This window comes from Bombina bombina, chromosome 6, assembly GCF_027579735.1.
Source record: "Bombina bombina isolate aBomBom1 chromosome 6, aBomBom1.pri, whole genome shotgun sequence".
NCBI lineage: Eukaryota > Metazoa > Chordata > Amphibia > Anura > Bombinatoridae > Bombina > Bombina bombina.
In genome coordinates, this window is record NC_069504.1 from 910,610,944 (window position 1) to 910,627,909 (window position 16,966).

The 16,966-nt window shown below is 36.2% G+C and overlaps 1 protein-coding gene across 1 annotated transcript in view; it reads left to right on the forward strand.

The window, feature by feature from the left end:
• Positions 1–16,561, forward strand: part of MATR3 (matrin 3) — a 28,023-nt gene extending 11,462 nt beyond the window's left edge. The window contains exons 2-15 of the mRNA XM_053718543.1: positions 704–1,708; positions 8,908–8,969; positions 9,069–9,104; positions 9,692–9,810; positions 10,040–10,083; positions 10,280–10,405; positions 10,566–10,691; positions 11,045–11,224; positions 11,989–12,120; positions 12,369–12,412; positions 12,764–13,145; positions 13,971–14,292; positions 14,458–14,579; positions 14,714–16,561. Coding sequence (XP_053574518.1) covers positions 848–1,708; positions 8,908–8,969; positions 9,069–9,104; positions 9,692–9,810; positions 10,040–10,083; positions 10,280–10,405; positions 10,566–10,691; positions 11,045–11,224; positions 11,989–12,120; positions 12,369–12,412; positions 12,764–13,145; positions 13,971–14,292; positions 14,458–14,579; positions 14,714–14,755 — 2,598 coding nt within the window. The 5' untranslated portion in view covers positions 704–847 and the 3' untranslated portion in view covers positions 14,756–16,561. The remainder of the gene's footprint in view (positions 1–703; positions 1,709–8,907; positions 8,970–9,068; positions 9,105–9,691; positions 9,811–10,039; positions 10,084–10,279; positions 10,406–10,565; positions 10,692–11,044; positions 11,225–11,988; positions 12,121–12,368; positions 12,413–12,763; positions 13,146–13,970; positions 14,293–14,457; positions 14,580–14,713) is intronic.
• The last annotated feature ends 405 nt before the right edge of the window (positions 16,562–16,966 follow it).

The window sequence follows — 16,966 nt, forward strand, 5'->3', positions numbered from 1 at the left end:
GTCACGTGCAAAATTAAGGTGTTCTAGTCATTTATAAGAAAATTGCAATATTTCTCTCTCCCCCCCCCCATATCGCCCAGCCCTAATCTGTTGCACCCCAAATATTAGTTGCATTATCATGGTGTTTTTAACTTGCTGGGTTGCTAGTTAGTTTCTTCTATCAACCTGTTCAGTTTGCAACGTGTTCTTCTTACATCTTTACCAATCGCCAAAAACATCTAGTGACCATTCCACAAATTGCAGTTTAATATATAAATTTATATATAAAGCTGCTAGTTATTCCTTATGTTTGCTCCATGTCATTGATAAAATGTCGTATTGTAGGCCAGGTTTTAGATGTACAAAAAACACTAAAAAAATTTTTATTCTTGATGAACAGTCCTAAACTGTAAGATTGTCTTGAAGCTCATGTTGAAATTACTGTTTTGATACTTTTGACAGTCCTTTTAGCCTACAACTCTGCCAAAACTAATCAACCAGATCCTCAAAATGTGGGTGCTAATTATCGTGAAGAATTTTGTATTTTTGTTGTTTTTACTCGTGCTTGCAAAATATGGTTAGAACAAATTTTAACATGTTTCTGAATGTTTTCTTTCAGACCTCAAATGTTTTATGTCTCCATTGTGTATATGTTAGAACAATGTCTGGCATTCAAAATGTAAAGATTGAGGATGTATTACTAAAGCTGCTTGTTTCTCTACAGAGTTGTGGCATCTTTCTACTTCAAGAAGATTCTTCAAAGGTTCTCAATTCTTGGCTCTCCCACATTCTGAACTTTTAAATATTTGTAGTTGGACTTGTTCTTTTTCCTAACTTAGAATTTTTAAACAACTAAAATAGTGCCTCAATGTCAAAGTCCTTTCAGCATTCATCCTTAAGTAGAGAAATGCAAGGCCATAACAGACGTGATTCTACGGGAATGGGCATTCTTCCTTCTAATCAGTCCTTAAGTATGCAATCTTCTCTTGGAAGGATGTCCCAGGGTGCTGGCCGTCTTGGTAATTTGATGAATGTTGGATCAATGTCTCTGAATCAGCAAGGATCTCAAGGCACATTATCTAGTGGCTCTTCTCACAACTTACCTTCTATTTTTAATGTGGGAAATAGAGCTCCACCCCCTTTATCATCACAAAGAGAATCTGATCAGGCTTCTAAAATTTTAGCCAGCTTTGGTCTTTCCTCTAGGGATTTGGATGAATTAAGCCGCTATCCTGAGGAGAAAATAACTCCTGAGAATTTACCACAGATCCTTCTACAACTTAAAAGGAGGAGAGCAGAAGAAGGTCCTGGGTTAAGTTATAGAGAAGGCATGTCTTCTCGGGAACAGTTAAGGGTTCCTAGAGATGATTGGGAAGACTCGAGACCATTTAGGAGAGACAGTTTTGATCGTGGATCTGGTCTCAACCCAGTGGTTGATTATGACCACGGAAATCGCTCCAGAGAGCCTGGTTATGACAGAAGGGACTTTGAAGATGACAGATTAAGAGATCGGGAAAGGGGTAGGGAAGATTTCTTTCCAGATTCCTCCTATCGTAAATTTGACAGGGACATTGACCGCTTGAGTTATGGCCGATCAGAAGAAAGATCTCTCTTTCAGAAAAATAGAGGAGTACCTTCAACTAGCAATATTGAGGATTTTCATGGATTATTACCAAAAGGTTACCCTCATCTCTGTTCTCTATGTGATATCCCAATTCATTCTAAGCAGGTGAGTTCACAGTAGCTATTCAAATTTTATTTCTCACTATTTATTTTACTTCAATTTAAAGTTCTTCCTACTCATTCTTCACGTATCACTGTTTACTGAAGATGACTTAAACTTTTTTTTGTGTTCCTTTTCTTTAGAGCAGAAAATATATTCATTTTACTAGTTCTCTTGCCACCCTGGCATAACAGATTCATTAAATTTCAGATGTGTTTCTATTCAGCTCAAATCTGTTTCAGTACTTGGTTAGTAGAATTTAGTTTTCCTTCAAATATCCATATCTGCTTGATATTTGTATGTATATATATTTTTATTTTTTTCAGAAAGAGAATCTAAACTTTCGGAGATAGACCATTAAAATCTACTTGCCGCACTTTTTTATATGCGGCGTTGCCAGATTAATTTCTAAATTCATACCACTCATGGAAGAAGTGTTTTTTTTTTTTTTTTGTTTTTTTTTTAAAGCAGGCTGAAGTGTTCTGTGCATGTATCCATTTTTGTCTAAAATCTGTAAGCATCTTTACATAACCTCTTATTTTGTGTTTGGAATATTTGATTTAGACAATCGCTGGATGCATTGCTTTATCCAACATATTGATCTTAATTTTAGATCTCAATTTATAGTTAATTTTAAAAGCATGCTGATAACCAGTGAAGTAGAGAAGCATACCGTTTTACTGTAACAAGTATAATATATTAAGCATCTCTGAATGTTTTAAACTTCAAATTTCCATTTTGGTCTCTAGCAAAGCTTAGATGCACTACAAATGTATTGGATTCTCAAGTCTATATGTTCTGTTTTACAGCATTAGCAGGCACTAATGAAGACTGACTCTTTAATAGAACTTGGGCCAAAGTTAAACATTCATGCTAGCACGTCCAATCCAGTTTACTTCTTTTTTTCATATTTTCTTTGTTCTCTTGGTATATTATCCAAATATTCTATGGAGGTGTGCATGTTTCTTAATGGGCCCTTTAAAAGTATAATCGACAAGTGCAAAATAAAGACAATGTGATAACTGAAATTACACCATTCATCTGAAATTCAAAGTTTCCTTTAATTCCTCTGCTGCTAAATCATATAATAGCCTTCAGCCAATAATATAAAATGCTATCAAATTGAGCAGTTTTTAAATGCAGTTATCTATTTCTGAATCTCACAAGTGTCTCTGAGAACTTTATGGCAGCAGTGTTGGCAATATTACATGTCTGTCACTGCTACCATATAGTGCTTAAGACACATGCACTCTCCTGAGCCTATGCAGTTTAATTTAATTTTGACATGTAAGAGCCTGTGGAACTCAAAGCCTGAAAACACTTCAAGGTGGGTGTATCTTTTTTTTTTTTTTTTCTCTTTTCTCCCCCATTAGTCAAGATGGGTGGAAACTTTTTAGCCGAAGCTTCTCACTACTTTTTCTTTGGTGTCCTGGGGGGGGGGGCACTATTTTAGTGTTGGCTAGATAAGTTTTATGGTTTAGATGAACACTGGTATCTGATACATAGATACTACTGTGATAGTGAATTGGGTCACACAGGTTCCCCCACTCTTTGTAAATGAAGTTAATGGTCACTAAATAGTAGTGGTCTGGGTATAATCTGGCCAGTAAAATAAAGACACTACAGCAGAAATAGGCAAGGATTATCATTGGTAGGAAGTACACAATTAATATTGCTATTGGTTTAAATGTATACCTTTTTGAGATAAGCACATGACATGTATGACAAACCTTTTTAATTTAATGTTCCTTTAAGCAATGAGGCACTGCTATGGGACAACTTTGTAATTGTTTGCATTACTGGCCCTAGCTAGCTATAACACCTGAAAGGAATTTTTCAAACTGCAAGCTGTCTTGGTTCGTGCGTGGGATTTTCCTTTTCTTATAATTCAAGAATCTTACGAAGATCAGGTTTCTTTTGACTGTCACCATGCACATAGCTATGGGCTATATCCTAGTGTTTAAAATTCTTGGTAAAACCATTGTGAACCTTTTTTTTTTTTTTTTTTTTTTTTTTTTTTTACATTTCTTAGCTTATTTTTGTGTTTTTTTGTTAATGTATTAAATTGACCTATACCCACCTAAAAAGTTAGAGATTCAGGCTTTGTGTTTTTACTCATCTAAAGTTGTTAAAGGGGTATATATGTCAATTTGGTATTGGTAAGTATTACAAGTTTAATGTGACGTCAGGTAAAGTTATCCATGTTGGAGAAAACAAAATATTTATTCATTAAAACCCTTAGAGTACATTTTCAGATTTGACTAGTTTAATTGCATGACCTGATAGCATATGGCAGGTAGTTAATGGAGTAATTAGAAAATCTGGCAATTAAAACTTACTGCCAACTTCACACTTTTCCTGTGAAAAGATCATAGGTTTTGGAATAGTTTTCATCATACAAATGTCTGATGCATTGTGTAAAGCAGATCACAAGCTAACCTTTACATAAGGGGTAGGCTGTATTCTAATAAGCACTTCAAAATCATATGTGGTTTGCTCATGTATAGTACATAAGCTAACCTTTACTTATATAGATATGAAACACACACTTTTCTTTCTTTCATGATTCAGATAGAGCAGGCAATTTTAAGCAACTTTCTAGTTTAATCATTTTTCTTCATTCTGTTTATTTGAAAAAGCAGGAATGTAAGCTTAGAAGCTGGGCCATTTTTGGTTCAGCACCTTGGTAACGCTTGTTGGTTGATGGCTAAAAATGTAATCATAAAATCTAAATCATAACAAAAAAAAATTGGGATTACTTCTAATTGCAGTAAGAGTCCTCGAACATTCATAACCTCTGGGAAATACTTCACCTGGCCACCAGAAGTGTCATAAACCTGCATGCTCTTATTTTTTTTTTTACTTGAGTGTCCCTTTAAATATTAATACTATAGGTTTAGTGTTACCTTCCTTACCACCCTCTACTTAACAGAAGACACTCTTATGAGTACTGTCCCATGTGTAAAGGCCTAGTAGCCTGGAATGGAGTGAAGACTGAGGGTAATCGTATTCTGTGACTGAGTGCTTATGATTCAGTCCTCTGCATGGTAGATGGCAGTCAATAGAATGCTGTTAAGACCGCTGACGGTGGGGTTACAATTTACCCACTGCAGGTCTGGTTTTGGTGTCTTATAAGCCTTGGGCACAATCCTACCACAGCCTGATTAGCCACTGTTTCTTTCCTCTTCATAGTTTTCTTTATTATGCGACTCCCCACAGACAGCGTGGACTTTGTAGAAAATGATTCAATTCCGGAGGAACATCATGGTGGCCTTTTTTCTCAGGGACCATGTAGGTGGTAAACGGAACCTTCTCTAGCCAGGAACTGCGTAGTTACCTAGGGGGAATGTTGGGTATTGTCCGCAGATGAGAGAAATATATTGCATTATATGTGCTTTAGGGGGTTGTGTGAGTAGCTGCAGTACAGCACTTGTGCTCAGCTTAAAGGGACACTAAACACAAATTTTCTCTCTTGGGATTCAGAGCATGCAATTTTAAGCAACTTTCTAATTTACTCCTTTTTTTGTTCTCTTGCTATCTTTATTTGAAAGACATCTATGGGTTTTTGGTTCTGTACTCTGGACAGCACTTTTTTATTGGTTGATTAATTTATCCACCAATCGGCAAGGACAACCCAGGTTAACAAAAATGGGTTGGCATCTAAACTTTCTTGCATTTCAAATAAAGATACCAAGAGAATGAAGAAATTTTGATAATAGGAGTGAATTAGAAAGTTGCTTAAAATGTCATTCTCTATCTAAATCACAAAAGAAAAAATTTGGGTTGAGCATCCCTCCTTGGGGCAGCGGGATTCACTGCTAGGATTATATGGAAGTTAGCAAACCTACTTATATGGATCAGTATTTAAAACCTGTTAACATCTGCTTTACTGCTCTTGTCTTTATTCTGGAGTTGAGGGCCATCTTTAATTCTCTCCTGTCTCAGCCTCGTTCAGCCCGATCCAATCGAACAACTTCACAACCATGGTTTGCGTCAACATCTAGATGGAAAGTGAAGCACTCTGGCTATGTAGGAGGTAACCTGCATTCTTCAATGGGCAGAGACATACCATTGTCAGATGAGCCATCCAAATTTCAGGTGTGGAGAATCTTCCAATGGTCTCTAAGCCAGGGTGGTATTTTGTGGTCTACTGGGTAGCCTTGCAAGCAAGAGGTGGAGAGTTCGACTTCAGCTAATACCATGGGTTTCTACCATATGTTCCATGTCTTTCAATAATAGACTTGTAGCGTAGCATGTAAAAAAAGTTGTTTAAGGGTGTCTATCTCCCACATGCGGGGTGTTCAGACATAGGCCTAATGGCTTCCTGTCTCAATGTCAAATTACCAAGATTAGGATCCAGACCGAGAGACCTTCAGGTGGAGCTGGTGGGCGCACTTGAGGCCCCCTGGCAATTTTATCCAGTGTATCTGTTTTCCTCTGTTGCTGCCATGAGTGGTAGCTCAGGTCAAGTAGGAGAGAATTTCAGCGATTTTTCTTGCTCCCTCGTGGTTGCACATGACATGGTATTCAGATCTAGTTCAAAGGAGTGATATAGCCGCACCACCAACTGTATTTAAAACATTATTGCTTGATTGTGCCAATTAAGACATGAATAAGGACATGGGTCCGAAGCGTTGTCTGTTTTAATTGGCACAACAAAGCAATGTTTTAAATAAAGTTGGTGGTGCGGCTATATCACTCCTTTGAACTGTATACTTTGGACCATGGTGCAGGTCTAATAGCTAGTACACCTGCAAACAGTTTGTCGCATACCCACAGGTGGGGATTACCTTGGTGCTTGTGCATTCTTTTGATTCATGGTATTCAGATCTAGTGAGAATGTCATCTACTCCATGGTGGAGACCTTCTCACTAGACCACCTAGAACAAGACCATTCTATCTAGGGATGCACCGATACCGATACTAGTATCGGTACCGATACCAAGCATTTGCATGAGTACTTGTACTCGTGCAAATGCACCGATACTTAAACCGATACCTCCACTTCCTACCCATATGCTATCTTGTGGCATTTTTTTTCAAACTGCATGTTCCCATTTCATTTTAAACTGGAGTGGAGACTAAACTAAAAATAGTTTACTACTGTTCTGCCAATACAAATTGCTGTTACTTGTATTATTGTAGGAGAGATCACTGTACCTCGGTCAGACAAACCCCTGGGCAGTTAATAAACAGATTTCCAGCTCTGGCTAAAATGGCCCAAAAATCTTTCTGCACCATGCAGTAGTGTGGAAAGTGAAAGACTGTTCAGCTTAGAGTCGAACCTCCATACAAATGTCAGATTGATGTTATATAACAGCCCTACAACCCAATTGCATCACCCCTTTAAATTTAATATTTTATTGTAATATTTTTTATTTATAAACATGTTCAGTGAACTTTTTTATTTCATAATGTCTTTTGAATTACAGTCCTTTATAATTATAAAGAAGGAATCTTAAATAGTCTGTATTGTGCTTGGTAAACTGTCACATGACATTAAAAAAAAAAGTATCGGTAATTGGTATCGGCGAGTATTTGAAAACAAGTATCGGTACTTGTACTCGGTCATAAAAAAAAGGTATTGGTGCAACCCTAATTCTATCACAACCTAAATACTATTGAGGCTGACTACTTGGAGATTGATCGGCTAGTCTTGTCTCAGTGGGTTCTCTGAAGTATTCAATACACTCATTCAGGCACGCAGGCCTGTTACTATTTATCATAAGATCTAGAGGGCTTACGTCTATTGGTGTTCCAAATGTGGAATTTCCTCGCTTAGCGTGAAGATTAGTGTTTTTTTTTTTTTTTGGTATGGGCTGAAGAATGGTCTGTTGGCCAGCCTTCCTTAAAGGACAGATTTCTGCCTGTTTCACAACAAATACTCATTGGCCAGATGTTCTTGCTAGCATTAGACAGGTTTTCAAGCCTATTGCTCCTCCATGGAGCCCTAAACTTGTTCTTAAACAGGCTCCGTTTGAGCCTATGCAGTCTAATTGCTCACTTATTTTTAGTGGCTATTTTCTCTGCTCGCAGTGTTTGAAGTATGTTCTATTTGACCTGCCTTATTTGGTGTTCCATTCTAAACAGGGTGGTTCTGAAACAATGATTTTTACCCATTGTAGTTTCTGCCCACGTCATCAACCAGGAATTGTGGTTCAGTCTTTTTGGTCCAATCAGTCTTTCACGCTTCCAAGGAATTGTCAGTCATCTTGTTTGTCCTGAATTTCTGGTAAATGCAAGGGGCAGAAGGCCTCAGCTGTTTTTCTTTCCTTCTGACTACAAAGCTTGATTTGCATGGCTTACACAAATGGGCCAGCAGCCTCTGTTCCCAATTAGAACATATTTTAACTGTGCAGTGTTTTCTTCTTGGGCACACCAGGTTTCCGCTGAACAGATTTGCAAGGCTGTTACATGGTCTTCCTTACTCTCTTCACAAAATTCTACAGATTTGATGTTTTTGTTTCAGCAGAAGCATTTGGGAGAAGGGTTCTACAAGTGGTGTGATGCCTTGTATTATGACTGCTTTCCCTCCCTAACATCCATATACTCCAGGGCTCGACAAACCCAGAGCCTGGGAGCCACTGGCTCCTAAAATTTGGTGTTCATATATTTATATACAAATGCCACTGTCTGGCTCCTACATATTTTTGGCTCATACATTTTAAACGGATTTGTCGACCCCTGATGTACGCCACAGCTTGGGTATTGATTGCCCATATGTTTTATGAATGTTTTCGTGGACTCACTGCCATTAGAAAAAGAAAATTAAAATGTATGCTATTTTTCAGGTAAGCATACATTTTTATTTTCTTATCCCAATTAAGTGTCACTGTAAAGTTTTTTTTTTTTTTTTTTTTTTTTTTTTTTTTTTTGTTTTTTTTTTTACACCGTTGGCAATCACGTTTCAAGTAATGTTTGCATCTTGGACCTTTAGTATTTGCACTAAACATAACAGGATTACTAGTTTCGTATGCTGGTGCTAGTCAGCATATGCATACTATAAAGTTCCATGTCTGTTCTAGCTCTCAAAGCGAGCAAAATAAAATCCCTTTAATGTCTTGCTTTGTGCTTTTTTGTAAGACTTGGATTGTGGTATTGTAAAGTTGTTGGCTGATAGGTTGGCAGGTTGTGAAAAGAAAATACATCAACATTTTTTTTTTTTTAAAGGAAAAAGTATATTCATTTATATAAATCTTTTACAGGACTATAATCAACACATCAATGGACCAACCCATGGAAGACGCTGCCAACTACTTCTGGAAATGTAAGCAGTCTCTTCATCCTATGATGTAAAATATATATTTTGGAGATAAATTTTGTGTATGCTAACTTTTTTTTTTTTTTTTTTTTTTTTTTAACCAAGATATCCTGAGTGGAATCCTGATGCTGGCCGTGGAAGGTAATAACTCCTAACATTCAAAAATGTGTACTCCAACTTCTGTTATATAATGTAACAGTAGTTGCTATGACTGTGGGCCTTTATTAAAGTGAATGTAAATTTTGATGCTAAAGTGCCCGGTTTTTAAAAATTGAATTAAAGTGCCCCTGTTTTTAATCAATCAATTTACATTTCACTCCTGTTGTGAAAAAACAGCCTTGATAGCAGCTCCAGCTTCCAATCGTCGCAAGCCATTTCTGGTGTCAAATGATGGATAGGTCATCCTCCAACCACGGCTTCCCCCTGGGGGAATTGGTGTCTTATTCAATGCTGTGATTGAAGGAAGCATGACTCATTTTAGACCCAGGAAGAGGCTTTGCAACGGGTGGAGGAAGCTGGAGCTGCTGTCAAGTTTATAAGGTTTTTTTTTTTTTTTCAACACGAGTGAAATGTACATTTTGATGAATTAAAGTGCCCCTGTTAATTAAATTTTTAAAAACCGGGCACTTTTGCATCAAAATTTACATTCACTTTAAGGAATATGTACATTTAGACTCAAACCCAGTGTTCTTGTGACTAAAATATTCATATAATTCCTGATTTATTAGGGGTGATCCTTTTATGGTGCATCAATCCACTAACCCAGCACCAGGAATTTTGGGACCTCCTCCCCCTCCATTCCATATGGGAGATGACGGTGGACGTGGGGGTTTTAGAAGACACCCAGGTAAAGATTGTTTCAGGTTACGGTTATATTGTGTATACATTTTTAGAGCTTTATTGTTCCGTAAGTGTTACTTAGGAGTATTGGAAAAACTTTTGCATTGTGAGATTAGACCTAATAAAGATTTGGTTTAACAGGCCAAACTATTTTACACCACAAATCTTCTCTGCTCTAAAGCAAATAAAATTTTTGCATAGGTGGTGAGTTTTTATTTTTATATTTTTTTAATTAGGTGAAGACATGCCAGGACCACGACACATGCAAAAGCGAAGAGAGGTTTGTGAAATTGTCATATGTTTAGAACTGTTAATGGTCCATTATAGTATAAAAATCTCTAGTCTATTAGTGCATGTAATTTTAAGACAATGAGCCCTAAACTGCTGTGTAACCCTTGCATAGGGGTAAATGTCTCTGGTCAATCGGCAGTCCGTTCCCACTTACCTCATTTATTTTATTTCTTTTTCTCTTACAGGGGGCTGGTAGAGTTGTTCATATAATGGATTTTCAGAGAGGAAAGAATTTAACATATGAGATTCTACGCCTTTGTGAGCCATTTGGTGTTATAAGAAATCATCTTATTCTAAATAAAATTAATGAGGTGTGTTTTTTTGTTTTTTTTTTTCCTCCCCCATATGCAGCTTATGCACAAAGTTGGACTTTGGTTACATACAGCTTAATATCTTTATTGAATCATTGCATAATAACTGTGCATATGTGTTAACAAATTTTTGTTTATCAAAAGCTGTTTCTTTTTACAGGCATTCATTGAAATGGCTACTTGGGAGGAGGCTGTGACTGTTGTGGATTTCTACATGTCGCATCCTGCACTAGTATTTGGAAAACCAGTTAGAGTTCATTTGTCTCAAAAATATAAAAGAATTAAGGTAGGGACATCGTGTTTGTATATTGCTATATAAATATGTGCACATATAATACACAATATATGATTGCAGTGCTGGAAATTTTCGCTAGCCCCAGACAAGTTAAATTTCTGGTCTTAAAAAATTGAGTTGACTTGTAACAAGTTATTAGTGATGTGTTCAATCATGTTTGATATAAATGAGCTTTTTTGATCTAAGGAATTACTATACAGTAGTTAGCAGTGTCAGACAAGCTGCAGCATTCTCTTTGGCTTGTTTGAAAAATAATTGCTTTGCAGATGTAAATTTGTAAGAAAAGCAGGAAATTAAGAATTACCTAGCTTTGATACAACCATATTTTATTCATCTTATTGCAGAAACCAACCGTGAAGCCTGATCCAAAATTTGATCCAAAATTTGAACCAAAACAAGATGCTGGGAAAGTGATACATTTGAGCAACCTACCCCATTCTGGTTATTCTGATGGATCAGTTATCAAACTTGCTGAGGCATACGGAAAAGTTAAAACATATATTTTGATGAGAATGAAGAACATGGTTAGTTTTTTTTTGTTTGTTTTTTATATCCTACTTTTGATTTGAAGTAGACACTTGCTTTAATATTGGCTACAGGAATTATTTTAGAACTTACTGTTTATAAATTTTTATAGCCTTTTCATAAAGACAAGCCTTACCCTCTGAAGAAATGTACAAGACCGAAGCACCCCTCCCCCATATTAAAGACATTTTTGTTTTGCCTTCCACCTAAATCCCACCCTTTGCCTTCTACTACAAAATTACAAGTGGTGTTGGCTCTTAAAAAACAGTTTGGTTTCCATAGGATAGTGCAGTGTCACTGCTCCCACAACTCCCCTTATATGCTCTAGCGCCCCCTGGGGAGGCCCTCCTCGCACTTTGAAAGCCCCTGATGGACATAATTTAAATGCTATGATATGCTTTCTAAATTTCAAAAGCGTGTTTTGGATAGAAAATGGGTTTAAAGAGACGGTATACATCAATTTTCATATAACTGCATGTAATAGACACTACTATAAAGAAGCACAGATACATATATAAAAATCCAGTAAAAAACCTTTTTGAAAATGTACTTAAAAGCTCCCTATTTAGCACTGTTGAGTTTGGTCTGGGGGAGCAGGGGCACACCCTCCCCCTCGCATATGAAAAGACCCATTATACAAACAATAGCATGCAGGAGTCTACATCATTATACATAAATGTTTGGGCTTGGTAAAGTCTAAATCGGCACCATGTTTAAAATTGTAATAGTTTAACCTATTAAACTTTGACAAATTGTTTTCTAGGCCTTTATCGAAATGGAAAAAGCAGATGATGCCAGGGCAATGGTTGACCTTTGTTCGAAGAAAACTCTCTATTTCCAGGGGAAGGCACTGAAGGTCGACCTTTCTGAAAAATACAAAAGGCTTGCTCTGAGAGTAAGTATTTCAGTTTTACTCAAACTTTATGTTAGATAATCCTGTGTTTTATCCTTCAATTACATTTGCATGTTTTGGTTTTTGTTAAAGTAATACCTCTTGCTGGACCAGCAAAATAATAGAACCTGACACTTCCTCTTTGTAGATCATACCCACCTTTGTATCTCAAAATAAGATTAAGCACCAGCCTGCATGTTACCATTTTTATAGCTTGAAAGCTTCTTATACTATTTTTTTTTTTCTTTTAGTTTCCAAATAAGGTAGCTGAACAACTTCAGAAAGAAAAGAACAGGTAAGCATAAGGGTACAGGAAAAACAATTAAAGGGATTTGAAACACTTTTGTGACTCAGAGCATACAATTTTTTAAATTTCCAACTTTTATCAAATTTGCCTTATTCCCATGGTATTTGTTAATGAGATTCCTAAGTGTCTGGGGCATACTTCTGGCCATTCAGTGCTCGCTCCTAAGCTTGGGTTCCTGCATTCAACAAAGGATACCAAGAGAATGATAAAAACATGTGCTGATAGAAATAAATTAGAAAGAGGTTTCTGAATTGTGAGAAATAATTTGAGTTTCATGACTCTCTAAATTTAAGTCTTATCAGTTTACCACATTTTTTTTTTTTCATTTTTTTAAATTAGAAAAAGAGCACATTCTCCAGATCGCAAAGATGGTGCAAGTGATAAGAAATCTGCTAAAGTAGAAGGTAGCAATGGTGAAAGCAAAGGTTCTTCCAAAGACAAGACTTCAACAAATGAGGAGTCCTCTCAGAAAAAGTCAGGGGAGCAAGATGATCAGAAAGACTCTGTTGTTGCCATTTTGTTGGAGAATGAGAGCGAGCTTATAGGGGAGGAGGAAGAAGAGGAGGAGGAAGCGGCCGCTCTCATGGAGACTAGTAGTTCTGTTGGTGATGAAACTGATCAGCAGGACTTAAGTGACCTGACTTCAATGGAAACGGATGCAGATAAAACTACAAAGGAAGTCAGTACATCAGTAAAAGGAAAACAAGACAAGCTGAAAAAGGTAAACTACAAAAAGTGTATTTTGCTAAATAAGTATGTTGTCAAGTTAAAATTAAATGGATGATACCCAATTTCTCTTTGTTTAAAGATTCCTTTTTTTAAAGGGGCAGTAAAGTTACAAACATTATCTTACCGGCAGCTTTATACATTAAATTATTGCAAAGAAATAATGTAAAAGCTCCTTTTACCAGAACGCCGCGATTTGCTCTACTGAGCGGGTCTAGTTTTTCAACAGCGCATCTGGCAACACGGTCTAGTCAGTGTGCCCGGTCGCACCATTAAAATGAATGTAGCTCGCTCCTGCTACTAGACCAGAGTGGGTGCGAGCTACATTCATTTTAATGGCACGACCGGGCACACTGACTACAGTCTTGCTGGATGCACTGTGGGGAAAAACCAGACCTGCTCAAAGCAAAGAGCGGTGTTCTGGTAAAATAAAAAGCTTTTACATATACAGTAATTTCTTTGCATTTTAATTTATAAAGCTGCCAGTAAGCTAAGGTTATATAATTCTGCACTATGTGCAGAATTATATAACATTAGTTTGTAACTGCTGCCCCTTTAATACAAACCTTTTTTTTCTGATGAATTGTAAGTCAGCCAGTTTGTCGAATACCTAGATATTGCATTCCCTGTTTATTGGCTTAAACTATCCAGTTGCCAGAAGTGATTAATGGCATGCCACACAATGCCTTAGCTTTGGGTTCACTCACTTTTTTTTTAAAAAAGGCTTTAAAAAAAAAAATGTATTTACTACCTATTAAAAAACCTCCTGGAGTTGAGAGAAATTTATTTAAGTTTGATAAAACAGCTCTGTTCTTTTTAGGGTTCACATGAGTTTCCTGGTAATATAGAAGACTTTGTTACCTTGGATGAAGTTGGAGATGAAGAAGACCCTGATGGTCAAAAGGTTAAATCTGGCTTGGTGAACAAGGGCATTAAAGTTGTCAGTTCTGTTGAAATGATGATGGCAAGCACAAGTGTTGATGAGCCTGAACATGAAAATGAAGCTACAGTGGTGAAGGAACAAGATGAAAAGCAAAAAGTTAATCCTGAATGTGTAGAGTCTGAGACCGGTGAAAATGCCACCAAGACATCAGGGCCTAAAGATTATGTAATTGGGCCGTATCAGCCTAATAATCCTGTTGGTAAGATCTGTTGTGTGCATTTTTTTTTTTTTTGTGTTGACCACATGTTATTTTTCCTGACCACGCATGACAAATTGACTAATTCATTATAGATTAGGACATAATTAAACTGCATCGAAACTTGGTAGTGACTGGTATTCATGCATGCATTTCATATATTTTTAGGTGTTGAATATGTGATTCCAAAGAATGGCTATTACTGCAGACTGTGCTCACTTTTCTACACAAATGAAGAGGTTGCTAAGGTTACGCACTGTAGCACTTTATCTCACTATCAGAAACTCAAGGTATGTTTGAAAAACTAGTTTAGAAAACTAGCCTACAGGAGGGGGGGGGGTTAACCTGCTACTTTGTGCAATTGCTGATTTTGTGTGTCTAGAGCGCACGTACCTTTTTAAAAACTTTTTTTTTTTCTCTTTAGAAAATCCTTGGAAAGATGGCAAAAAATCAAAAAAAGGACTGACTGAAGATGTAGAAGATGTAAAGATTTGTGAAGGGGTTTTTTATGTTGAAAGAAACCTGTTATTTTTCTGCAAAATGTCGTTTTTTTTTTCTTTTAATTCTGCTAATGCAAATATGCAGTTTGATGTAGAAGTTTGTTATTAAAACTTTCAAATTTTTTATAGCTTGTTCAATGATAGTCTGGGTGACAATAAAATGTTAAATCCATTCTCATGGCACAATCTTTGTTTTTCCTATCAGTGAATTATAGCCTTTTTCTGTTAAAAAAAAAAAAGTGAAATGAGAAATGGTGGTGTCTATATAAATACTACCTTTTTGAATGGAAAGTAAATTAAAAAAACAAAACTACATGCAGCAGTTACTTGTTTTTGTGAAACTAATATAAAGTAATAGCATTGCAGGCTTAATTAAAACAACCTAGGTAATGTATTTTATAGCACAACAGTTGCAAATAACACTTTTGGTGTGCTTCAGAATTTCTATCACTTTTTAAATGCAGCACATCACGTATTCATTTTGTAGTTTACCAAAGCATTAATTACTAACAAATTACTTTCTGTAGTTATATGCCTATTGGTAACCTGTCAATCGTGTGTGGTGATTGTGGGCTAGTTTGGCATTTGGTCCTCAAACATATTGACAAGGATTTTGTTTCTATTGTGCCATGTGAGCTTTTATATAAACTGTTCTCATAGCAGTTGTGTATCAAATTTCAGAAGTATTTTTCCCCAAGAACTATTTAAAATACAGTTTGCATTTTTCAAATGCACATAACTAAATGTTTGGGAGCTATTTTTCATTTGGTCATTTTCACGAAGGAAAACTTAATCACTTGAGATTTTAAAAAGTAAAATTTTGCTGGGACATGCTTGCTTTTGATGTAGATTCTGTCCAGTTAAACACATATGCAAACTATTGTACTGCAGTTATCTATTCCTTATGTAAATTGATTAGTATGTTGTATTCTGAGTTCTTTGAATTGTTGACATGTCTTACTGCAAAGCTGCATTATTCACAGCAAGTTAATGGGTTATGATTAAGTCAAGGTGATCCTTAAAAGTGAGTGTTTAAAAATAAACTGAATAAAGACTGAAACTTTTTTATTTCCGTGGATCATTTTGTTAATGTGGCATTGAAAATTTTGAATAAGGCATTCATAGAATTTCCATCAAACAAGGCAAACCCAAAATTACAGATCACATGACTTGCATTCGTATGACAATTTGAATGGTCATAGAAGTGTAACTTAATTTGTTTACGGTTACAAATAACTAGTTCAAATTTTTGTTTAACAGTCCTACCTTTGTTACAAATGGGAAATGAAAAATTTTGCTTTACTACACTTTTGTGCATCTTGAGTGGTGCTATTGCATTTTTGAAGTATATCTTAAGACAGTTCATTTTACACTTTGCATACTGTATAGTTAATGCAATAACTGATTTTAAAGGAACATGCGTGATTGATTTAATGCATTCCAATGTGTGTAATTAAAAATAAACAGAACTCGAGCTTTCTGATTTTCATTTAAAATATGGAAAATCAAAAAGGATTAGAAGTGATGCATTAAACCTAATCACTTGTCCTCTTTAAATATTTGTATTCCATTTGTGTTCTAGAACATGAATTCATGCACTTCCTGTGTTGCATTTTTTGTGTACAATGCAGCCTGCTTTGGTCAGTATTAGTTTTAAAGCTACAACCTAGTATTCACAAGCAAAAGTGTTCAAGTTAACTACTGCTCTGTATGCTACTGTATCGAAAGAGCTCTTGCATTTAAAACGTTTTAAATAAACTGTTTAAATCTTACTCCTTTGTATCTGTAGTTGAATACCTTTTTTGGGGGGAAATTAATTGCAAGGTATACTGGTGTAACTAAAACAGCCAATTACAACAAATTAACCAAAGAAATTAAGCTACAATGCATGATTCAACTCGTGGTTATCTCCTGCATAATTAAATTCAGCCAGGACATAAAATCTGTCTTATAGTGAATCTTATAAAATCTAGCTTTCTGAAGGCAGGGAGAGAGTATGAAATCTTTAATTGTTGGGAAAGTACACCACCTGCCCACAAGGAGACAGACACCCCAGCAAAAGCTTTAAGTATCCCTATTACTTCCCCCTAGTCCCCCAGTAATTATTTGCCTTTGTCTAGTAAAGGAGGTAGGCAGAGAACGTGCTGAAGAAAGTGAATCTAGTCCTTTTAATGGGT